This window comes from Triturus cristatus, chromosome 3_2 (genome assembly GCF_964204655.1).
Source record: "Triturus cristatus chromosome 3_2, aTriCri1.1, whole genome shotgun sequence".
Classification (NCBI taxonomy): Eukaryota; Metazoa; Chordata; class Amphibia; order Caudata; family Salamandridae; genus Triturus; species Triturus cristatus.
The window spans coordinates 1126195741-1126221369 of NC_140584.1; the positions used below are offsets into that span (position 1 = coordinate 1126195741).

The following is a 25629-nucleotide window of genomic DNA, read 5'->3' on the forward strand; positions in this document are numbered from 1 at the left end:
TCACTCCCACGTACATTTTCCCAGTAGGAAGCAGGCATGTCACGCCAATAAGCTTAAATAAAGCAAAAGTCAAAAGAAACATTTATATACTATGATTACTAATGGATACATTTGTATAAGCTATTATATTTTCCATTTTAGAAGACTTCTAAATTGGGAATGGTAAACAAAATCTGAACCAGGTATCAGTGAGCAGTGAAGGATTCAGAACTTTATAAAAAATATCAACACAATTAACATAAAGAACAGTTACAAAAATAACTTCTGACAAATTCTGTAAAGATTATTTTTGTTATGCTTGTGCACAGGTGGCTTTCGAAAAAATATGGCACATCCCTGGTGACCATTTAATACTCTCTGCACCTGTCTTCATGCGGTATCCAGCTTGTAGCAGTAAAACAAAAATACTGAAACCTATGGGTAGGTCAAATCCTAACAGAACATTCAAATTTCTGCCTGAAGCCAAAAGATTTTGCAGGTATGGCAGCAACTTTTCTGCTACTTACTTTGAAAACATAAGCCGTTGCATTACTATTGCCAAATGGGTTATCTCTGAAGAGAGTTGTCAGTGTTATCAAAAGAATTTAACTATTTATTGTGAATGTATTATCTTAAATAACAAACTAATTAAACAATGGAACAGGCTATGTTACATTAGCGGGGCGTCGATTCCACTAACCGATTTTGCAGTCACAAATAGCCCAATTTGCTAAAATAGAAGCATTTGAGATCCCAAAACTGGCTTTTAAAAGGTAGAAATCCAATTCTAGTGGTCTGCAAATATTTCTCCTAAAATGGGATTGCCCGTTGGAATCCTATGCATCAATGGTTTTCTACTGGAATTCCGTGTGCAAACCACTGAAAGCTATTGCCCTCCACCCTGCTGGAGAAGGACTCCTTTGGACTCCTTCGTTTTTAGGTCTCGCGAGCCAAAGGCTCGAAGAGACATTTTATAACTGGGCTTTTCAAAGTGCTGCCGTGGCCTAAAGCTACAGTGCACGTGAACGTGCACGCGCGCAGCGCCATGTGTCTTTCCTCCGTAGCTTACTTTCACTTTCGCGGCCGCACGGCCGCTTTGATCGCGATCACTTTCACTTTCGTGGCCGCACGGCCGCTTTGCTACGCAGACCCAGCCTCCTCTGCCGGCACACCCACAACTGGCAACATTACTTTTCTACAGCTAGCGCTTGAAATCACCTCACCTGCCACCTGTTACTCTCGTCACTCAGCAATGTTTACTTTCACCCACCCAGCACAAACTAACATTGCTCCCCAGATGTCAAATTATTTTGCTGCCTGCCAAGAGACCATTTCTTGCGACCAAAATCGTTATTTTCGCGTTAATCGCGACACTGATCTGATTTTGCGATTATTACGTGAATTGGAAAATAGCGAAAAAGCTGGATAGTCTGATTAATGTGTTCGCTGAGTGCGACTTTCTCCTGTGGTTGCTTCAGCTGTTACTGTCTCGCAAGTAGCTCGACCTGTGTAGCGACAGACACAGGGGCCCTCTAATCTGAGTAACTGTATACACCACACAAACCCGCCCCCTTTCTCCACTTAACCCCACCCAAAGCAAAGATCGGCACATTCTGAACATGTGCCGGATGAGGTCGCTCAGTTTTTTTCTAAAACAAGGGATGACACTGACCTTTCTGCATGTGGCAGCGCATGTCAAATATATACCCCACACTGCTACAACGGCGCTGTTAGTTAGTTATTGGACCGTCAGTACAAGCTATAAATAATTTTGAGCACTGGATGTCCTTTATCACGAAGGAGTCTAGCAGGAAACAGAAAAGTCCCAAGGTCATCCATATAGCACAGTGCTTTACCACCACCAACCACTCGCTCCCCATGGCTGCCAACCGACTCCTATGATGTCCTCAGAGTCACCTTCATCAGTCCGTCCTTTGTTGGGTTTTTATTTTTGAGCCATCAGCACCCTCCTCGCTGGGCCATATTGAACCATGTTAATGAGGAAAGGGGCACCAAACCTGCCACGATTCAAGATTCTGTGAGCAAAAAGTCAGATCCCGCTTATTTTGATCCTAATGACGGTATGCATACAAGTAACGTCAAGTTACGTTATGTGCCTTTCGTATAGCCGATTTGTAAGGTAGTGTAGCTCTTTCAGAATCGGCCTGGGGTACTTGTGCACAGAACCAAAGGCGGACTGATGACGTTGTATCTGCATGAGTTTTGTATTGTTTAGAAGTTAGCCAAACAGAATAGTGGTCGACAGAACTAAAAGAATGCGTTCTTCATGCTCCTCGCACTCCTTTTGACCTCTGTCTATGTTAATGAGGAAAGGGGCACCAAACCTGCCACGATTCAAGATGTGCGTGTTTTTTTTTTAAACACAGCACGCAATGGGCCAAAGGCGGGCGTATTGCTCCGCCCATGGCCTATTGGTGTCGGTTACGCGCACCAAAGCCCATATGTTTTCAATTATCGTGCCCAGACACGGGCGCGATAATTGGAAACACATATGGCTCACAGTGGCACGCGCGTGCACCTCTCGCGGACATGCTTTTTAAAATTTTGCATTAGCGATTGCTTTTTTTTTTGCCTGGCTGACCCTGGGTACCTCTCAGATATTTGTCGATGCCACAGACCTCAGCGTGACCCTTAAGCACCGACATTTCCGCCCTCCGCCTGCAGGTTTGTAAGGCTCCAAAGATGCCATTTCCGTGCTTGCCCCTTAGCACCATGCCTTCCCTCCTCTGTGCTCCCATTTGCACCACGACTCCTCATGGACTGGACTCTCCTTACTACAAGCCTCTCCTTGCCCCGTGTCTCCTCTCCTCTGTGCTCTCCCCACCCCCGCCATGCCTCCCTCTGCTCGAGTGTCTCCTTGCCTGTTCCTCTCACCAGCCGCCTCTACAGCACTCGGCTCCCCCTCAGCAGCTGCTGCCTTTTACACAGTCCCAGCTGGGGCTTAAGCTGGAGCCCTTCTGCAGGAGACGCCACTCTCCCACCACTCTACCCCAGCCACCCTCCTGAGGGAAGTGGATGGCGTCACCGGGCCAGGCTGCCCTGACTGCCCACCTGACACAGCACCGCAGGCCCCCAGGTCCATACGGTCCTGAGCGTATCGCACTGTACCATTTCACAGTTGCTATGGCAACAGGTTTCAGATCCTGTACCGGTCTTTTTTTTTTTTACAGCAACTTTTGATTCTATAACAATGCACTCTGCTCTCAGATAGAAAGGAACAAAGTGGGCACTCTTCTATACGCGTATGTTAAATCATTCATGCGTACATTCATCAATGACATGTATGGGGGGCTGCTTTATATATCGCCTTTCTGGTGCTGTAATATCAGATAAAGTACGTTCACTGTGTTCCGAAAAACCTGTAAGACGATGGATCAATGTCAGTCAATCAGAACATGGCAATGCAGCTCCTCGCAGCCTTCTAGGAGCGCTGAAGATGGGGGGATGTGCTGCCCGTGGCAGTGCTAAGCTTTCTTGGATGCTAATTCCAAAGAAACTCAGTATTGTGCAGTGTGTCAATGGCCCTACTGCAGTGGTCTGTGCATTCACATAACATGTAAAGCGCTCTGATACTTTCGGGTCTAGCTAGCGCTATATGAAACTCAAAAAAATAATAATATTGCATACCCTTCGAGAGTTGAAGGGGGGGGGGGGCATTCAGGCGATCCATATCTGTAAGACGCAGCAGTGTCAGGGGTCCTATATCCTGATTACAGAAGGCCATGGCACAGCAGGCCTCAATCCTAGTTCTGATGTTGGTAAACAGGGTTGGGTGATAATATCAGAAACATTAAAAACAGCAGTGATTGATGCATATACACAGGGGCACATTCTTTTAACAAGCATTTGCAATGCAATAGGTCTCGCATTATTAAAGTTTGAGCTATTGGTCTTGCATTATTTAGCAATGCCAATAGCTCAAACTTTAATAATGCGAGACCTATTGCATTGCAAATGCTTGTTGTGAATGTGAAAAAGATTCAGGGGACCTCTGCTAACTCTCAAAGAAAGTTTTAAACAAATAGAATTTTTTACATATCCCTGATTTCTTTAATACAACAGCCTGCTAAACAAAAAGGTTATTTAAAGGCAATCACGGACAAGGTGGTCCGCTGACCCTTGCAGGCTACCATCCCAACAATTAGAGTGAGTCACACTTTACAACCTACCTCATGAATTTTAATAAGGTAAGTCGGATTGGGACCCACTCCAATTTGACATTTTTCGAACCAACCAATTGGTATTAAGATTGATTTGTAAAATTTCACGATAGTTGAATAATTACTAGAGGCAAACTAGTACCAGTTTCTTCAACCAGCTTATCAACGCATTTGATCCCAAATTCCATGTATAAGACTGTCACTTAGAGTTTCTAGTGTGAGCAATTACAAAGGCCACTCAGTACTCTAAATGACAGAAAAGGCAGGGTGACTTGCATTCTGCATTGAAGGTAATCAGACCTCAACACACAGTGGAGGCCACTTAGGTTTCCTTGACTCTCTGGGTACATGTGGCCATGCAGTCCTAGGCTTTTCTCCAGAGGTGGTGTGTGGGATGACTCTAGCTACAGAACAACACAGTAATCATGAGGAGTAAGAAAGATTAATGCCCAGCCAATGATTGTGCACACCCAATACTGTTAAGTAGCACCTCATATAATAAATACATTACAGTAGAAACAGGATAAAATCACATGAAAATACAGCAAGCACAATATAACTATATACTAAACACAATGCCGAATGCGACACAATATGGTACCACGAGCCAGCGATCGCATTATGAGAAGACGGACACAATCAGAGCAGATGTGCAACACAATAGAGTTCAAAGACATCCACTGGTACTATATATTGCTAGGAAACAGGTCCAATGATCACAAACCTCCACTGATGACAACGCTTGGATCATTCTTTAAAGGAAGAGACTATGGAATTGATGCACGCAGTAAAGGTGTGGCATGAGTGAGCTGGCATAGAGCTAATGCTCGCAAAGCCTAACATACATGAACATTGTTAACCAAGTTAGATGCTCATTCCCTCAACTATAAAAATGGGAAACTTTCCATCTCTTACTTTAAGAAAAAGCGTGATTGCCAAGCTATGTTTGCGAACACTAAAATGGAACACTGTGAAGAAAGTGCATCAACAACAGAATCAAAGGAGGAGTGAACACTAAACTAGAGAACCGTAAAGAAAGTACAACAACAAACGAGTCATAGGAGTAATGCCACAGGAGGAAAGACTTACCCTCACCTCTGATTGGATAATGTAGTGGAACACTGTGGGTGATACCTTTGTTCTGCCAACAAACCTTACATTTGTATCCTGCTCCTGTTTGGTACTTTCACAGACCTGGGCCATGAAGATCTTGATAAATAAATAAACTGCTGCATAACACAATTAGCAAGTGTGCAGCTTGCAGACCTGGGAAGACGCTTCATCGAGTGCTCTCAGTTGGTTTGCAGGGGGTGGCGATGCTTCAATGGGGTCCTGACTGTCCACACAATGGTAGCTGCAGCCTCACTGCTCACACGTTTATAGGGACTTTAGGACCCTATTCAGTGGCCCTGCTGCTCATTTTTCCTGGCCTACACTCCATTGCATGGCATATCAATATTTGCAATATGTGATATATTGCAAAGCTAATAGTGGCCATCTCCACTGTGTCACTAGCTGTTTGGTAGACCAATGAGGTGGGTGTGATTGAAAATGTGTATGCTTCAATAATTCCGAGTTCACACACAGGCAAACAGCTGTCTCATCTGCATGAGCCCAGACCTTCATACAAACAAGAAATTACCATATTTGTAACTAAGGCCTGCAAGAGAGGTGGCTCCACATTTATAACCTCTTTATTGCAAACCTGCAACACTCTTGGCCTTGTCCATTTGCACAAGGGGTACACAGTCTATATCCTGACCCCTGAACTCTTTACATGGCTATTTTTTTTAGCCCTGGTAAAGTTAGATGGCAACTTAAAAGTGACACTATGTCCTTTGATCTTGTTGTGTTGAGGCCAGAGAAAATGCAAAAGCTAAAAGTAAGACTTAGATTAAGACAGAGTGAATATGCTTTTAAAACTGCTTATCTACTTATGTAGAATTACAGTGTAATATGAAGTAGGATTAATGAAGGCTGTAGGCAGTCACTTATAAAGTTCCAGTTTTCTTTTGTAAAATAGGTTCATACACATATTACCCCGCCAAATTACTGCACAAGGAGCTGTGGTGTTACTCACATCATCCCCAATGTCTAATGACCTTTCAGCGGTCATATATGTATGTATGTGATTGGAAGTCAATATCTTATGCAGAGAGCTGCGCAAGGTGGTGTACATTCTTGTGCCCATTGTTGATGGTAGGATTTCTTTCATGCAAAAAAAATAGTACAAAAAAACTAGGGCCATGAACAGCAACCACTCATGTTTTGGTTGTTCCACTCTCCTCCTCACAAAACTTTGCAACCAACGGCGGCGTAGTTATACAATGCGGAGTAATGACATGGTTTCAGGAACTTTGCGTAACAAAGGTAAAATGAAAGTTCCTAAATGATGCCAAATACACCATCATCATTACAATTTTACCCAGGCCTAGTGATAATCTAAAGCTGTTCTCAAAAACTGCATCAACAATGAGAGTCTCGCACTGACCTTTACTCCCAGCTCAATGTTTTCTCCCCCATATACATCCATTCCGGGGTCAAGAAGGCCGATGTCCCCGAAGAACCTCCTGTTCACAACAAACGAGCATCCGATCATGGCAGGTGTCCTGCAAGGGAAATGAGGCTCAATGTTACAACACAAGGCCCTGCTTAGCAACACTGTCCTTTTCTTGTAAAGAAGCTGCCGCAGAGAGGGTGTGCAGCCTGGATATCTTATACAGAACACAGTAGGACAAGAACATCAAGGACAAATATTGAGGGACAAAATATCGAAAGGTGGGTATGAAAACAACAAAGGGTGATGGGTGGAATGCCTCCATATGTGCCTGCTATTGGCAATGGCCCATGCTTCTCTAGACAGAGAAACAAATATGAAAATCAGTCACAGAACTCCTCCACTAGGTTTCACTTCAAAGCCACATTCCCGCTCACTGAGAACATTAGCACCCCCAGATCAGTGCCAGCCTTGTGCAGGCTCACCATCAGTAATGTACAGCTTGGCTCCTTTCGCGCATCCCCCTTTTTGATTTATATATGTTGAGGTCTATTTAGGTATACATGCACATTTATTCATGTTGTTATTCATTTCAATATCATATTTAAGGCTGCTTGAAAATAGTTTTGTTTTTCTGTATGTTTCAAATTCCGTTGTCCAGATATTGTTTTTAAATAATGGACAAGGCTGTATAGAAGCTGATAACTTCACTTCTCATGTATTGTTTTAACAAATAGGCAAGGTTTCCTGGAATGTAAGTAAGTGAAAAGGGAGTCAGGATCTTTCTGCTATTTGGTTTTTCAGATATTGTTCAATAATGTGCAGATACATCATAGCAACTGAGAACAGAGTGTAATGACATAAAGAGGAACTTCTCACCAGAGACTTGGGACAAAGACATTTAGATCTGTGACCATCTTCTTTCAATGAAAGCTAGCCAGAGGCCCACCTAGTCTTCGGTGAGTGGGTTTATCTACCTGCCTGTCAATGCTGACTAGAATAACAGACACTGTATGATGGTGTGAACCATCTTTGAAACTGGGTGCTAAGCCTGGCTTACTTAGCCAAAGGTATGCTGGTGTGGTTAGAAATATTAATACAAAGACAGCTTTATGATATCATCAACATGTTGCAATATGTTACAATTTATGTTGCTTCCCTTTTTGTTAAATATCGTTGCCACTATTTGTTTTTGCTACTAATCTGTATTATAAGCACTAGGATGGGCTTTTGATTTTTTTTAAATAAATCTTTAAAACGTGTGCTTGGTCTCGTAGTATTTTTGAGTGTGACTTTCCATGAAGAAAGGCAGTTTGGGTTCCACTCTTCATCCCTGTGATAGATCATAGGATGTATCCTTACCTAGCACATATCTTCCTCAAGTAGTGCTCACAGGCATGCGGGGTAGTTACAGCCCTAGCTTTCCATCTTGGGTTGGCACACCTTGGTGCCAGAGGATCTAGAAAGCCTTTTACCTCGGGAGAGAAAATCCAGAACACATAAGATCATATGATAAGAGTTCAGAATGTGTTTGTATGACACTATTCGAGGATGGAGCTGTAGACAGGCATATAGGTGGCTGGTGCACCCCCTAGAGACAAATTCTGATGCTAGTAATATTGATCAGTATTTAGGTGGAAGTGCCATATCCCTCCCTGCTCCTGTATTGGTGAGTAGTATTCAGGTTGCTTTCCTTGTGCAGGAATTTTGGGGTGCTTCTGCCTTGTGTGTGTATGTCATACAAACTTCAAACATTTCTCCCCATCTGTCATCCACACTATGCTTGCTATGTGTTTTAAACACTCCATTTGTAATTTGCACTCTTACTAAATGTAACAGCGAGGACCCTGTGGTGTCCAGGGTCCATGATAAGTGGCATTGCTGCAAGTGTACATTCAGTAACAGTAGTTAGGGAACTACAGCAGTTGTACTGTACTCCCTGTGTGCCACAAGACTCTAAACATTTCCTGTACTACTGCTACTCTAACATGCTCTTTAGCTACACATGGTGGTGCTGTAGTGTCAGTGAATGTAATAATTGTCCTGGTAGCAATTTTCAGTGTTTGTCTAAGCCTGGCAGTCATTTGTTTAAGGGTCTCTTGGGATGCATTAGGTAGAAGAGCAACATTTCACTGCCTTCAATGACTCAAATGAGCTCCTTCATTTAACAGGACACATGCATATTATTCATTACTTGAACAACATTCTGCACCACTAAAAAAGCATTGTTTGTGGACGTCATAGACCTTCTTTGTTTCTATTTGTTAGGTTGTCGTAGCATGCCATTTGTCATCTCTTCATAGAATATGCACTTTCGCCTATAAGTTGGATGGAAGGGGAAGGCACAAGAGGTCTGAATATCATCTAAAGGTGCAGTGTGGTGTGTATCATGCATCATCTACTGGTCTAGAAGGGTATCATGGTAGTATTTGCATCTGTTCCATATTATGGACTCCTTTCATCTTTCATAATACAAAGCACCCAGTCTGGTGCATTTAGTTGAATCCAGTTGATGTAGAAGTAGATGTGGTAATGACGCTTCTTGTGGAATGGTGGTTTAACTAACAGCCGCTATGGCTAGGTGAGACATTGATATCTGTCATGTCAATCACTTCTTATCATGGCATGAGATGTTTTTACATGGGTTTTAGGTGGGGTATAATGGGGAGATATCCATTACAACGCGGGCATTGCATCGCAATGCCTTAACATCGCGGTCATTACAACGCAAGTCATTACAATGACTTGCACTGGATGGCGCTCTAACCTAAGGAATAGTATCATTTACTATTCCAACACATTCCCTGCTGTACCGAGACTGGAATTGGAATAGTAAATCATACTATTCCTAGGTCCAGCGCCCTCCAGCGCAAGTCGTTGTAACAACTTGCGTTGTAACAAACGTGATGTAAATTACCACGTGGTGAATGTATGCGATGTAATGTCATACATTCGGTATAATGAGATGCAGGACGTTGTTTCTGGCGTCCTAGCTGAGTCTGAATCACAATACATTTTAGTTGGTGTCATTTCTAGTTGTTTTTCTTTTCCAGAACATTGTTTTCCATTTTGTTCTTATCCTCCAGAGCTTTTGTATGAGTTTTCCATTCCTGGTAGATCAGAAACTGGAATATCAATCAGATTTCTAGCAACATTATTGCCCATTCCATATAGGTCCACATAAAGAGTCATCCGTAGAGTGTTGCGCGTGGAGTTAATGATATTCTCTCTTTTCTTAGTTCTTGAAGGAGAGTATCCACGGAGACATGCCGTCTCGATAAAATTTTGCATTGATGTCTATATGATAGGTGTGTCCAATTGTAGCCTTGTCACGGTTTGATGTGTGGTATGCCTTGTTTACTAACTGTGTTTCTACCATACTAGCTCTTTGTGGTACTTTATCCAACATAAAGCTACTTTGTGTATCTGGTTTGTTTTGTGGCAGTTTATTTGTAAATTATTTTGTTGCTGTTTGTTTTTTGGTCTGCAGTTTAGTAAAACCTACTTTTGTGTATTTTAGACTTTGCATGTCTAGGTGTGATTTTTTAATTTCATGGTTGGTGCACTTGTGGAGTAGTAATTTGATTACCCCATATCATGGCATTTCTTTTGAATGATGAGGTTGTGTAAATGTGATGGTAAACATGGGACCTGGCCTTGTGCTCGTGGTTTTGGTGAAGATGGCGGAATTGGCAAGACCTAGGCTGTTGAATCGGTGTGTGTTTCTGTTGGTAATAGCAAACACATTTGTGTGTGAGTGGTATGCTAACCCAATCAATGCAATGTAAGCTTTGACTTATAGGATTATAGCTAGAGCTTGTAGCTTTGCCAGTAAGACTAGGGGGGTATGCTTCAGAATTTCCCAAAATCACACTGGCATGTCATGGCAAAATACATGCATGAGAAGCATGAGGGAGCTTAAGCGGCAGTGCAAAGGGAGAGCAGTGAGGATTGTTAGGGGTACTTAAAGCACAATTTTTTGTAAAATAACCAACATTTCTTAAGAACTTCAAAACAGAGAGGAGGGAACGAGTGCATGCGTGTATTTTTTGGGCTGTGTATGTATTGAAAAATCCCAGGTGGAATCCGACATACACTTCACCATACCGACTGAGTTTACCTGTAACCAAGTATTTACTACAGAATACATTTATTGGGGGGGGGGGGGTGGTGTAACACCCCAAACACACCCCTGGAGATGCGCCTCAGCGTGTTGTCTATCACTATACCTAAACGTGCATTCGGACTTTCAACTGTGTGGGGTGTTTTCAACCTTGTATGCATTTTCTACTCTGGCCAAGCATTAATTTCCACAGGACACTTCACAATGTGTAAATGAGGCATCTGTGTGTGTCAGTAAAATACTGTCAAATGAAGCAGTTGGCCGGAGTAATTAGATTCCAATGACTGAGTCTATAGTAATGTAATTGCACCGCTGACCGCACATTGTTCAGCTGAGCCCTCCCTATTTCAAGATGGCCCCTTCTTTCTTTCCCTGCTTCTGCTTCCTCCTGCCACTCACGTTCAGCCCATCCAGCTGTGTCAGAGTGGGAGCCCTCGTGAGTTACTGCTCTAATGCTAAATGTGGAAACTGTCTAGTAAGGGCATAGTATGTCAGCTCCAGTTAACCCTTCAGTGACGAGTCTTTGTGTAGACAGAAATATGAGCCTTTCTTTAACAAACCACGGCCGTAGTCATGATAGTGCGTTAGAGGGTGGAAGGTGGAAGTTGGATGACAAAAATAAATGGCTATTTACGAGATTACATCTCGTTTGCGTTTACCAACTTGTACAGACATTTGGGTGATCATGACAGCTTATGGAAAAATATGTTTTCATTTGACTATAGTTTTACACTGTTCAGTGCTTTGGTCATATTTTAGGAATACAATAATAAGGACTGCACTGACCGTGTGTACACAATCAGGCTGTTCCAGACACATGTTAAACAATGACTAACTTTTCCAAATAGTTTTCTCCACTTCCTTTTTAGTTCTTCAACAAACAGAATTTGGCAGCAGTGCTCGAATGTATCTATCAGTCTTTGAATGAACTTTGCCTTCTACAGTAATTAAGAATTCTCTGTTGTTTTTCTCCCACTGTGTAGACTCAGATAGTATTCAATGTTGCTCTTTGTCTAATGCACTCCAGGACATTTGTAACCATTTTAACTTTGTTGTAATTACACTGAGCCATCTTGAAGTTATATAATTCTGATTGTTTATAAAAAGAGAATACCTGCTGATTGTAGTAAACATAATGACTGATAATGATTTTAATAACAACGTCCAATTTTATTTATCAGTTTAATTGGGAAAGGTAACATACGAACTGCGCTAATTGTTTATTGTTTGAGTTATTCAACATCAAAGGGCAACACCTTTTGTTATTTGGAGTAGTTTAAATAACCGTCAATAACCCAAGTACCTCTTCTATTTCAACATTTGCACATATGGTGCTGATTAGTAAAAAACGTCTGTCGTTACCAAGGCTTACTGTAAGAGAGTGGATTATTGTTGTGTTGAGTGGCTGCCCACTACAAGGACAATTAGCACTAACTTGTCAATGTAAACTCCAAAAGTCACTAAGTTAACCTGAACGTCAACGTCAACCCCTGCTAGGTATGGCACAGAAAAGACAGGCTTAATTTAGGGTGCTGTGTAAAGTGCTGATTCAGTACCAAAACATGAATAAAGTCAAAACATTAAACAATAGTAAAACTAGTAGTAGTTTGCATTATTGTTTAGCTAATAAAAGCCATTACAGCTTGATTAAAACACATTTGAACACTTAAATATTCAAAGTGCAATGTGTTATATGGCAAAATGCAATTACAGATCACAATCTGTGCATTATTTAAAAAAAAGTTAACAAGTTAAAAGCTAAAAGTGACGGACTAGCCACCAGCAGCCAAGATCACAAAGTTAAGACCATTCCTAAGTTGCTGGATAACTACCAGATCGTGTTAGAAATGCCCATAGTCTCCCAAGCCACAAGTCAAGGGTCTCAGTTTAGCTCCCTTTCTATGCTCCTGTCCATCTGTCCTGTCCAGCTCGGACCGCGGACTTTGTTATAGTGTTTTGCCCTTGCTTATGCACACTTGTTGCGGAGAGCTGTTGCCGTAGACTATTGACGTATTTGGTGCATGTCGCCAGAGCGCATGGAACAATATCCCTGAAGCAGATTGAAAATGCTTCCTGGCACCTATGAGGCCCTTGAGCAAAGATCAGTACTCTCCTTTGAAGGTCTAAAGAGGGACAACAACATAACAGGTGTAGCCACTATTTATGTCTATAATTGCATTACCTGCATTCCACCGTGCCTCTTCAGCCCACCCAGGCTGGATTAAAATCTTTTATTGGAAGTACTAAAAGTCGCATATACAGAAGCTGTCTGTGTGTTTGCTCACATATGACTTCCAACAGGTAGGGTTGAAGCTTTCTGGCCTAGTTAGTGTCGTTCAGCGGCTGTACCTGTGCTGAGGTATCTAATGATAATAGATCTTGCTCGCTTGATGTCTCCTTTAGATGCTGATGAATTTGTTTTTTCAAGGCAGAAAATGGGATGTCCCCTGCTTGGAGCGTTGCATCTTCTATCTGGAAGGGTGTGATGGCGCTCATTACTTGGTTGAACCTTGAGTTGCCTGGTGACTCAAATATCAATTTCAAATGGTACTTTAGCGAATTGATGGAAACCATCCTTTTCGTAATGTAAAATGTCAACATGAAGGCTTTAGAGTCTAATGATTAATTCAGGAGTCTGAACTCTAGCCTTAGTCTTAAATGGTGTGTGTATCATGGCTGTTGTAAAATCTTTCTGTACATGCTGCAGTGAGTTTGCTTCAAGGCTGAGTCCAGTGCACCTGGGTAATCGAGGTGGCAATATTGCATGGCAGGGAGGAGAGTTGCGTTCATTACTCTGAGTATAGGGAGTGCTGAGGCACTACTTAGTAGCCAGTTCAGTTGACCAATACCATGGGTAATGGCAGATCACTGTTTTTGAGAGCCCTTGATTTATCGCTGGTTTGCTGTTTTCATTAACCCACATCCCCAGATAGTTATATTTCCTTGTTGTATGAACTGTCTAACAGCCTAGCTGCCAGGATGTCTTCTGATTGTTCTGGTATTTCCTAAATATAAGGACTATTGTTTTATCTGCATTTACCTGGAGGTGGTTGCCAAGTTGTATATGTGCAGTGTGTTCAATGCCCATTGCATACCAGTTTTGGTATGATCCATAATCTCAATGTCGTTTGCATTTTGTATTGAGTGCAACTTGGTGTTTCCTAATTTAGGGGGAACCAGGCAGCCAGACTACAAGTATTTCCCTAAATCAGCGGTATATAAATTAAAAAGCAGAAAGGCTAAAAGGCCTCCCTGCTTTAGGCCTTGATTGGCTTCAGGCCTCGATTGGGGTATATTTTACGTGTGACCGCGTTGAGCCCAAGTTTCACACACACCCAGGCCTCAGAGTATAATACAGATATTGCTTTTAGCAGCATTGGGGTATACCCCAGGCATCAAGCTCTCTCCATCGGGTTGCTCAGTCAACCCTATCAAAAGCGGCACTGTAATCGATGGAAGAGCAGAAGAGAGGTCATCTATTGTTTTGTGTGGTTTGATGTCTCATGAAAGATAGTGCTATGGTGTTATCTACGGTGGATGCCACAGCCAGGATGCCTGAATAAAAGAATGGAAAGACTTCCTGCTCTTGCACCCAGGCCTCTAGCTGATTTAAAAAGACGCAGGCGTAATCTCACTTCAAATTAGAAACAGGCATAATGTCACTTTAAATTAGAAACAGAGTAAACCTTCCAGAACAAATGGATACCAAAATGACAAAAATCCAAAAAGGGACCCAGAGATATGGGTTGTGAACTTTTAAGTGACAATAGTGCCAAAAATCACTAACTCCCAAGGAGAGTCTATGACTCTGAGGTTATAGCAAGCACAGCCCAGTTTTTTTCTAATTTTCTGCAGGTCCAGAAAGAAATTTAAGGAGGGGTCTTTGAGGTGCATTCATAGCTGGCAATAGCCGGTGGTTGAGTGTGACTCCTGGCTCCTTCCTAACCAACTGGGTAAAACTCTCTTGGGGTAACTCGACACTTTTTTCAACAGTTTCTGATTGAACTACTGCAAACAATGCCATAGTACACCTAACTCCTAAAATTCAAGATGGGGGAACACTTTGTCCCTTTTGAAAAGCTTTTGTGTCCACTCCAAAATGGTTTTGGGGGCAGCGTCCCTTCTGTTGCGGTTAAAACCAGCCTACTTAGTTTGAGCTTGGGGGAACAAAGGCTTGACTTCTTCTAAGTCTCACTTTGCATCTGCCTGTGAAAGTGCAGGTCTCACCCCAGTCTTTACAAGTTAATGGAGTTTCTGGAACCAACCAAACCCTCCTTCCTTCAAATACATTGGAAAAATATTGCAAAGAAAACCAAATGTCACTAAACTTTGGAAAAACGAATATTCTGTTCTATGGCAAAAATGTAGGGTCCTGGCACTTGGGAGGGAAGCCGATTAAAAAGATCAACAGATACTTAGGTGTGCATTTAGAGATAAGGCTGCAAGGTCGTGGTTCGCATCCCCTGCAGCTCAGTGCATTGGAACCTAAGCTGGCTGCTTTCATTCATGCTTTGCAAGAGTTCTTTTGCATGTCCCCCAGGCTGTCGCTGAGACTTCTACTTCGTGTACTGGCTGAGCTCACGCCAGTCCTCTTCCGGCTCTATGGCTCGGCCGGATACACTTGGCGCTTTTCGCAGGAGGGGTAATTTCACAAGGGTCACAGTCAGATTCACTAAATTCATGTACAAAGCAGAGCGGCCTCTAGATGGTAGAAATGTCCCAGTGAAGCCTGGACATGCTATTGCCACAGAGAAGCCCGCGGTCAGTTAGAAACACAGGCCTGGAGCCCCCGACAGAATTTGTCTTGGCTCTGGGTTATTTTACGCACCTTTTAATGCAAATGTAATGTTCATTTAGTCCAGGAGAATCATTTTTAAATGATGTATTGCCACTTTTGACATTAAGGGACGAATTATAGGCACTAGGCACTTTGCGCTGTCATGCATTTTATCGACAGCTCAGCTCTCACTCCCACAGAACAGGTAAGGGGTTTAATCCAGGGCTGAAAGATGTTTTAATGAAGCTGAAGTGTTTTGTTTGGTAGAGGAGGGTCATTTAAAATGCTGCATTGCCACTGTTGGCTTTATAAGATGAATTATGGCCACTTGGCACTTAGCGCTATCATGCATACGCCATCTACTGGTAAGGTCTCACTCCCACTGAACTTGGCATGGAGTTAAATACATGGCTCGAAGATGGTTTAATGAAGCTGACGTGTTTTGTTTCGTACAGCAGGGTCATTTTAAATGATGCACTGCCACTTTTGGCTTTATAGGACAAATAATTGGCACCTAGCACTTCGCTATCATGCAGTCTTCACTATTGCTTAGCTTCAGTGTACTTTTAGGTGATAAACTATTGACACTAGGCACTTTTAGTCATCTAGCTCAATAGTCAGCACGTGGTTTGCCTTATGGTCTTTGTTAACCAAATAAACACGTTTTACTTACTTATGTGCACTACTACTAAACATACTTCACAAAGCAGCTCGTGAATAGGCCTCTTAATAGGCTGACTCCACAGTCAAGCCCTCACTTTGTTAAATTCATGCAAGAAGGTGCCAGCAAACTCTCTGAAAATCTCAGATTTTAAGCTTAACTGCTTTAAAACTTTGAAACTGATTGCTGCGTGCGGTTACTCGTGCTGACTGGCTAAGAAGCTAATATATTTTCTTACTTTTGTGAACAACTAAATTGGGAGAGTGGCTAATCACTTTCCCCCTGAGCTGGGTACAGGTACATGCCTTATCAAGCATGTGTTAATATTTATGGCTCAGAATACCCTCATTGCACAATACTCTACAGCGTCACACTTTGATGTAAAGCTATTTCTAGATCACAATAACTCTGTGTTCTGTCATACATAAACCACATGGCATCTTTGGGCACTTTCATGTGGAGAAGAAATTGTCGTTTTTACCTGCATTTACTGCTGATTTTATATACTAATGCATAGATATTACCTTTTCTTTTCATTCCCTTTATTTGAATTTATTGAATGGTAGCTTTAGGGTGGCGCTAGCATGGGAACTAGAGAACAAATAGCAACCAGAAATAGCTCAAATGTAACATAGAGGGTTTCAGTCTCCCCACCCCACTAGGGAGCAGTTTACTGAGATCAGGGTTTAGGAGACTGTTCCAGAGTAGTGATACCTGTGCTCCAAATACTCTTCCAACTGTTGTAGAATTGGTAGGAGGCCCTGGATGTATTAAGTTTCCAATGGCTAATTGAAGATTGTGGGGGACATAATATCTAAAAATGTTCACCCAAATCAAATATGTGATAGGAGCAGAGTTAGGGTGGTCTTTATGGATACAGGGATGCTGTTCCATGTCCTGGGTACATACATTTAAAAAGCCTCTTGCCTTGTTTTCTTTCTTATTTACACTTCTCTAGTTTGATGACCGTGGCTACATGAATGCAAGGAACAACCAGGAATTGTGAGCTTGCTAGCAAGACAGGCAAGGGGAAGGCAAACGAGTCCCTGCCATTTTGTAAATTATACAGTTGATTTTGCAGATGAGGCACACGAGTAAGGGGTGACAGTGGAGTTCTTTAAGGATAAGAGAAACTGGGTCATATGCTTCTGCCCTGGATGAGACACAGTGTGCCCTTAGTGGGTCCCACATGAAGCCTGGAAGGCCATGCAGTAGAGTGTTGCCACCTTCCACGTGCAAGACTACCAAGCTGGAGCATCAGTTCTGAAATTGCTTTGTAGGAGAAACTGTTTTATTTCGTGGAGCTGAAACAGGGACTTTTTTGATAATTTAGCAATATTTCTATCAGTGTGAAGTTGTGTCCAGGATGACTCAAAGTGTCTTGGCACTGGGTACAATTTGGGTTGAGATCCTAAAGGTTCATGCCATTGAACCAGGTTTGTGCAGTTTCTTCCATTGCTATTCATGGCAAATTAAATAACTTGGATTCTGTCTTTGTGGGGTTGAGCTTCAGGTATGTACCGGACATCTGTGTCTAGAGGAGGTGCGGGCAGTGTGTGAGGCATTGCATGTCTAAAGTGGAGGAGAGTTTTAAGTAAAGTTTTGTAATGCCAGCATATTGCTGATTTTTACTGATGCTGTCGGTGAGTAGAAAAAAAGCGGGCTCTATGTAAAAGTAAGAGATGACAAGAGGAATGTATGGAACCCTGAGGGACCCTGCAGGTGATCCTCCAAAAGCTGGAGATGCCTTTGTGAATTAAATTATGGAGGTTGGAAAAGTAAGAAGAGAACCAGTAGAGGACTTTGCCAATGAAACTCATGGAAAGATAGGAAGACAACCTTCCTACATTTCTAGGGAAGTAGTTATCAGATAGACTAGTAGTTGTCAATATCATCTGTCTTGAAAGCTTCATCAGTGAAAGAAGCATTGATAATGGTGAGTGAAAGTGAGAGATCATTTACTGAGAAAGTTATGATGAAGAACAACAGTAAGACATGATTTTCAAAGAAAGAGGGTTTGAGGCAGCAAGACGTTGGAATTAATTTGGCTTTGAAGAATAATACTTCACAATGCTATGAGTTGGGGTGTGTCATATAGGAAAAGCAAGCAAGGGTGGGTGGAATGTTACATTTTGTCCGATGAATTAACAGAATTCTGGTAACTCCATGTTACTCTCTGGCCAAATTCCACAAATTGCCGTGTGGCGGAATTTTTCGCCTGTAAGGCTCAAGAAAATGCAAGCTGGCGAGCGAAATCTGGCATCCCCTATCGCAATTTACGAATGCAGCTGATCGCGGTTGGAGGACTGCCATTCGAGTAGATATGCTGCAGCTTGAGTAGACTCTACTCAAGCAGCAGCAAAATAAACGGAAATAGCCGCACACTCTTGCACAACACATGGTGACGTTTGCGCTGATTTTCAGTGCTGCTTTTGCTACTAGTGCAAGTTGTTACATGAGCAGTGCAGGCTGGATATTGTCCGCCCCTTGGAGCAACTCCGGGAAATCTCACAGACTTTTTGGGGAGTTAAATACCTCAAGCTCTGCCCACACCTAGTTGATGGCAGTGTTCTTATCTGTGGAGTGTGGGATAGGAAGGTCAGGCAGGAGGTTGAAGCAATGCCTGATTGTCTTGAGAGATTCGTTGTCTGTTGGCAGCTTCATTAATGGTGTTGGAATAGCACTTTGCAATGGCTCTTGTTATGACCTGCTACATGCTCCACAGCAGAACATCAGTAGTAGGAATTCATCAGGTGGTTCTGTTTTTCTTCCATTTTATATTCTGCATGTGGTTGAAGTGCATATTGTCAATGAAGTCTTTGGACTACCGAGGTATTGATCATTTTAGTCAAAATTTGCATTTTTAGTTAGAGTCCCTGTGTTTTTCTAGAAAAGAGTTGAAGTAATTTAGAAAGATGTTGCATTTGCTGTCATTCAGTACAATATGTTGTTTATAATCGAGTTATTAATTGATGATAAGCACGTTTTATGTGTTTGTGATGCATATGGAAAACCTTATGGATAGAATCTATTTTGTCCCCTCTCCCAACAGGGTGACTCCTACAGGCAAGACGATAGGGTTAAACTGTCATCAATCAAATTATATGCTACCCTTGCAGTATGTCTGACTACATTTATCAACTTATGTTGCTGAAAATCTAACAGTGGAACCCTCAATTCCAATGTCAATTTTTTTAAAACACCTGTAAAATGAAAATATCACACCTAAACAATATTGCAAATAAACAAATAATTTAAACCACTTCCACAAACTGAGTTGTACACGTTTTTATAAACAATATTTTAAATATCTATTAATTTTCTTTCTTTTTTACATAAACCCCACAATCTAAATATAAATGCATGCACAAATGTAAACAGAACCTGATGTCACAATGTAGCTAAGACACTGATTGTGATCTGTGCATCCAATAAGATCTTTATTATGAATAAGGATTGCAGGCTCTGTTATAATTTGTGTGTGAGCCTTACATGCATTAACTTTAAACCACATTGCAGCTGAGCATTTCAGTGCTGTAGCTTTAATGACTGTTTGTTATATGCGGTTAGCTATACAGCAAGGAAAACAAAGAAACAACTGTGCATCATCCACACCAGTGAAAAACGAGAGCCCGAGGTAAGAATTACTGACACCAAGGCCTTCAGATACACACTGAAACGCAGAGGGTCAAGAGCTGAACCCTTCTGGACTTTCTTTGGAGCTCAGCTAAAGCCTTGTAATTATATTGCCTAAATGAGGTTTTGTAAAAATGAAACAATCCATTTGGCAACTGCCCATTCACTGGCAACTTCTCAAAGACTCCAGCGGTCTAATAAAAATGTCTTACAAACCAACTGCACTGACATCTCTTGAATCAGTTTTCTGGCATAACTCATCAGTAAGGGGTAGGAAATAAAGGGCTAATCTGAATACAGCATGAAATGGATAAAATAAGTCATAAAATTCCAGAAAGAAACCCAGTTGTCATATATCCATTGGCTCAAGCAACTTAGGCAGGAGTGGGAGATTCTAAATAGGATAATAGTTTGCACTGGGTTTAGTAAAGATTTATTTCGGAATGGCTAAACTATGGCCTTCTTAAAACTAATATGCACCTGACCTGTACTATTTGAGGAATTAGTACTTTCCATTATCATTAGACTAACAATGTCTGAGTTGTTTTTGTTTATTGTTTCCTGCTTTTGTATAATTTCTGTTAGTAGCTTGAACTCTAATATGCACTCAGACTTGACTTATAGGACAAGGGTCTATTCTTAAAGGTAAATTTACACACGGGTAAATCTACATGTGTAAACTTACTGTTAGACTTTGTCGTAAATTTACAACTTTTAGTTAGTCACTAATCCTGAGGGTAAATTTACTACAAAAATGTAAACTTATATCTCTCCACCCTATGAAACAGGGGTTGGAGACACATTTAAAAGTTAATGCTAGTAACATTTCTCACATAGGCAGAGTTCTTTGATAGGAGAGAATTGTAATATTTTATTAAACATTTTTTGCACAATTAAATTATTTTGTATGTAATACGTAACATTTAAATAAGTATCATGAAATCTAAAGTATTTTTTAAAGCTGTATTTAAAAAATTTCAGTTAAAGTAAAATGTTTTAAAATTATTATGCATTTAAAAATGTATATTTATTTTTAAAATGAAAAGTTAATTAAAAGATTTTAACATAAAAAGAACGTTTATTTTTATTATATTTATTTACATTTAAACATTAAAATAATTTAAATTTATTTTTAATTCATCCCAAAAATTGTTTTATTTAAACATTATTTCCTGTTGGGTTCCATTTTAAGTCCCTGCTTCATTTATGCTCTATGGGAGGCTGTGGTGTGTGTGGTGCTGGACTTACTCCAGGCCTGAGCTGCAGTACGTTTGCCACTGTAATAATTTCTTTTTAGCTCTAGTAGTTTTAGAATTGAAATAGGATTAATCCTTTTTGGGTGGGGCTCAGTAACTTTTCCTCCATAATCCCTGTTTTACCCCTCCCTAAACTCTTCCTTTTCTCCCCCTACACCCAACCGATTTAGTAGTAAGTATTTCTCAGTTTGCTGCCACTCTCTCGGTTCCTTACCACATTTAATACTAAATAGTAATTTATATGTGTGAAGATCTCCTGAAGGAAAAGAGAGGAGAGGTAGAGATTTCCACTGTAGGTTTGTGCATTGCATTTTGTAGTAAGTAACACCAATGCAGTACTGTTTAACGTACTACAAAATGCAGTGTGTGAATCATGCCCACAGTCTTTTGAAAACAGTCAAAATATGAAGTGGAGTAGCTATTTTGCAAATTTTGATGAAAGAATGATTTTCTTAGGTCATCTCTTACAGATATCTTATCCTTTGCTCTCTTTAGTAAACATTGGGTACAAATCTGTTATTGTGGAACATTTTGCTTTGTTTCCATATGAATTAACTTCTTAGACTTTCTGTATTGTAGGAAGAAAGTTGTCATTAGCATAATAGCCAGTGTGCCAGTAAGTTCAAGCTTGCAGAGAATGTTGTTCTCCATCTGCATATGCCAGTTAAAACATTATCGATTCTACCATTGGATGTTAGGTTAGACTCCCTAAGATGTGTAGCTTTGTTCGATGCCTGTCAATACCAACATTTAAAATGAACAAGATTGTATTTGTTCCAGGATGTTGTTTATTCCAGGGTCTAGTCATACCAGAAGGATTCAGAGACCATTTAGAAATTGGTGAGATGGGAGAACAAACAGAAAATGTGTGGTCCCAATACCTTATGTAAAGTTGGGGTAACTACTGATTAACTACCTGTGTAACCACCATTGGTAGTGGTAGACCTAATGTGGCAGCCTGGTGGCCACAGGGCTGCTGACTTTAATGCATAGGGAGGGTCACCCTATTAGGAGAGGTACCTTCTGATAAATATTTTCCCTACATGGATCCGCAGTGTAAGGCATGGCGGATCAACGCAGATAAAACAGGCAATGGTCCTCACATGCATGGTCAAAAATGCCATGCTGGTTAAGGAATGTTGTTTTCTTTTTTAGAGTTTTCCATTAAAAGAAACCCTATTATGGGGATTTGTCTCGGGAAAAATCATAATACAAATAGAGCCATAAAGACTTAATGCCTGACTCGGCATTCACCTTTGCTTAAACTGTATCTGCCTTACCAACAGATGTACCTTTAGTAAACAGATCCTCACCAGGCAGAGACGGTTCTTTCATGTTAGTTGATGGTGAAATGTCCACATTCTGAGTTGTGGTGGCTATATGAGCAGCCTCTTCCCATATGACCTAGTTATTACTTGTACACTATCCAGGCTGGGAATTGCACACCTAGTTAATACCAACATTGCCTGAGGCAGTGTGTACCACAATTATGAAACTATTCCAAATTACAGACCTCAGAATGAGGCATAACTAAAATAATCTGTGATTTTCCCATTTCCTGGGTGTGCAAACCTGGAATGCATGAATGAGTGCAAATTAGGTCTACAGTGTGACTATTTTAGTGTGAGACCCACCACCTACTTCCTGAGGCCAAGGAATGATATCACATTGAAATGAGTTTCCTAAATGGCAGGTAACAGCAATTGCCGGCTCCATCAGAATTGTGGGACCCGCAGGGATACTGCAGATCTTTTTGACTTTCACCTGAAGATTTTGGCAGATGGAAATAGCCAAAACCTCTATGTGAAAGTATGGAGGAAACTGAACATTTACTAGGGGAGTTGGACCTATACTTATATATATATAATTATATATATATATATATATATATTATCTACTGGCGGTCGCCAGTAGATAGTTATAGTTAGGACCGTGTTTCCATAGCAAATCTCAAAATTCTATTTTGAATAACTTTGGCGCCGGTTGACGAATCCTCGCGAAATTTTCAAAACTAATGGGGCGCTCCGCTCCGCTCCTACCCTGAAAGTCTCGGGGGGATTCGTCAAGCGGGGGCTGAGAAAAAAGGGGGGTCCCAAAACGCGTTTTCCCCATGCATTTTTCCATAGGACCTTTAGTCCGAGCTACAGCCCGAACAGCTGAACAGAATTGGCAAAGAGGTAGCCCTCAGGTCAGGGATGTGCCTTTTGAAGGTCTTGTGTAAATCTGTTCAGTATTTCCTGAGAAAATAGCATTTAAATCAATATATATATCTATGGGCGCGCTCCGTGCGCTTACGGTAAGCTTACCGTACGCGTACGGTGCCGTGCGCGAGCGCGAGCGCGATTCTGATTGGTTGTTAGATCAAAGTAAACATTCGAATCGGTCGAAACCAGGAAGTGTCGGCCGCCATTTTGTCTCTCGCAGTCTGAGGGGGTGAAAAACAAAGGAGGATAACGTGAAAAGGGGGCAGGCTGGACAGTTCCTGACCCCCTAGCCTTGGTCAGGGGGTCTCAGAAGGACCCCCAAGGGAAAAAAATGAATTTTAATTTTGTAAAAAAAATACGCCTAATGCGCGCAGCGTACGCGCACGGCGTAAACGGAGAAATTCCGCGAGGAAAAATTCCGCGAACTTCGCGTAATTACGCGTACCGTGCGCGCATGGCAAAAAAAAAATTTCAAAAAGGAAAGCTTAAAAAAAAATAAAAAAAATTGTGAGGTAAGATTGGCTCTTAAAAGAGCCGTTGGGTTAATACAGGGATGGAGGAAAGAAGGAATGGGAATATTATGAGCGTCTACAAACATGCTGATCTATCTTATTGTTAATAAGGGGAACACTGGTCTCCCCAAAAACAATAAGACCAGAACACGTTATACACCTCATTACAACCCTCCCAAATCGAGGGTTAACGTCCAGAGGAGCAAAAGAAGGTGATGCTCCCACCTCAGAGGAAGGGCTCAGCTGAGCTGCCGATGATGTACTCGGCTGAGCTTCTGAGGTTGGGCTCTGGTGACTTACTGAAGAGTTTTCTCCAGTATGTCGAGCAAAGGTCCTGGGATGTCTATCCCTAAGGTGTCTCATCATAGAGTGATTTCCAAAGGAATACTTCTTCCTTGGATTTCCTCTAGATAAAACACGGTCACAAAGTGTGCAAGTGACCAATGGAGCATTGACCTTTTTCTCCCCCTCTGGAAAAGTAAAATACTCCCATACAAAAGAATTCTTTTGTTTCCTCCTTCTCTGGATGATGGTGGTGCTGCTAGCCTCACTCTCAGAAGAGGTCTGCTGTTCTGCCATTGTATCTCAATGTCAACTCAGCTCCTTCTCCTAGGGGATCTCAAGCAGTAATGAGGGGAATGGGTGTGGTGTGGGAAGTTTCTGGAACTGAAAGTAGTTTCAACCGATGAAAAGCGTTCTTTGTGGATCACATGACCTACCGTGCGCGCTCCGTAAGCTTACGGTACACGCTCGCAAACAAGTACGCATGCGCAAACGTGATGCTTACGGAGCGCTTACGGAGCGCGTACGTAAGACGCACTCGCGCATGCGCATTACACGCCCCTGCGTAACCGCGACGTTGCTTCCGCGTGTACGCGTACGTCACGTACGTATCACGTAAGCGCGCTGTACTTATGACGTGCGGAGCGCGTAGCATCAGCTTACCGTACGCGCACCGTACGTATGACGTACGGAGCGCGTAGCGTCAGCTTACCGTACGCGCACGGAAAAAAATGCATAAAAAAAAAATTTAACCATTCCATAATGCAGGATATAGTACATATATTATTTTATACATAGGTTTACAAAAAATATCAAAAAAAATTTTGCATTTAAAAAACCGTACAAATTCACTGAAAAAACCATAGGTTTCACACACGTTATAGTTAGGAATTAGCATTTTAAAAACCTTGCAAATTCACTGAAAAAACCATAGGTTTCACACATGTTATAGTTAGCTGGACATTTCAATCATAAAAAACCAATGAAATTCCCCCGTTATAGTTAGTGCAGGCAACTATAACTCACGCGACCGCAATCCTCTGCTGATGACGTCAGATATTACATCACTGATGACATATGTGTCTTTCTGAAAAAAAAAAAATGTAATATATGTATAGCTAAACATGATTGGAAGAAGACATGGGTAAATAAGTGTCTAAATACAGTGATGTAATATCTGACGTCATCAGCAGAGGATTGCGGTCGCGTGAGTTGCAAAACAATTCATCTTCGATTCAAAAAGCACACTCAGCGGCATCTGCACCTTGATCAAAGGTATTGATGTTGTAATGCAGCCATGTTGAGAAAGACACTAGTAATCCACCTTGCACTTTATAGTAATCACCCTCTAGTGCTGCACCGTCCCAGAAATGGAGGGAGCCGTCATGTGTAAGTAACATTTACACATGGAAAAAGATCTTTGAAGTAGTCTACTTTGGAGAAGACATACAGCTTTCTTGGAAACTATCTCAATGACAGGTATGTCCTTTAAGAGATATGGATTCCAAACCAGGTACATAA

At 41.6% G+C, this 25629-nt stretch overlaps 1 protein-coding gene across 2 annotated transcripts in view; it reads right to left on the reverse strand.

Annotated features, from left to right (window-relative positions):
• The window catches only part of LOC146859237 (polypeptide N-acetylgalactosaminyltransferase 17-like), a 1122647-nt gene that overhangs the window by 354400 nt on the left and 742618 nt on the right, over positions 1–25629 (reverse strand). For both annotated transcript variants that reach the window (XM_085649922.1, XM_085649923.1), the window contains exon 6: positions 6652–6769. In XM_085649922.1, the coding sequence (XP_085506048.1) occupies positions 6652–6769 (118 nt within the window). The remainder of the gene's footprint in view (positions 1–6651; positions 6770–25629) is intronic.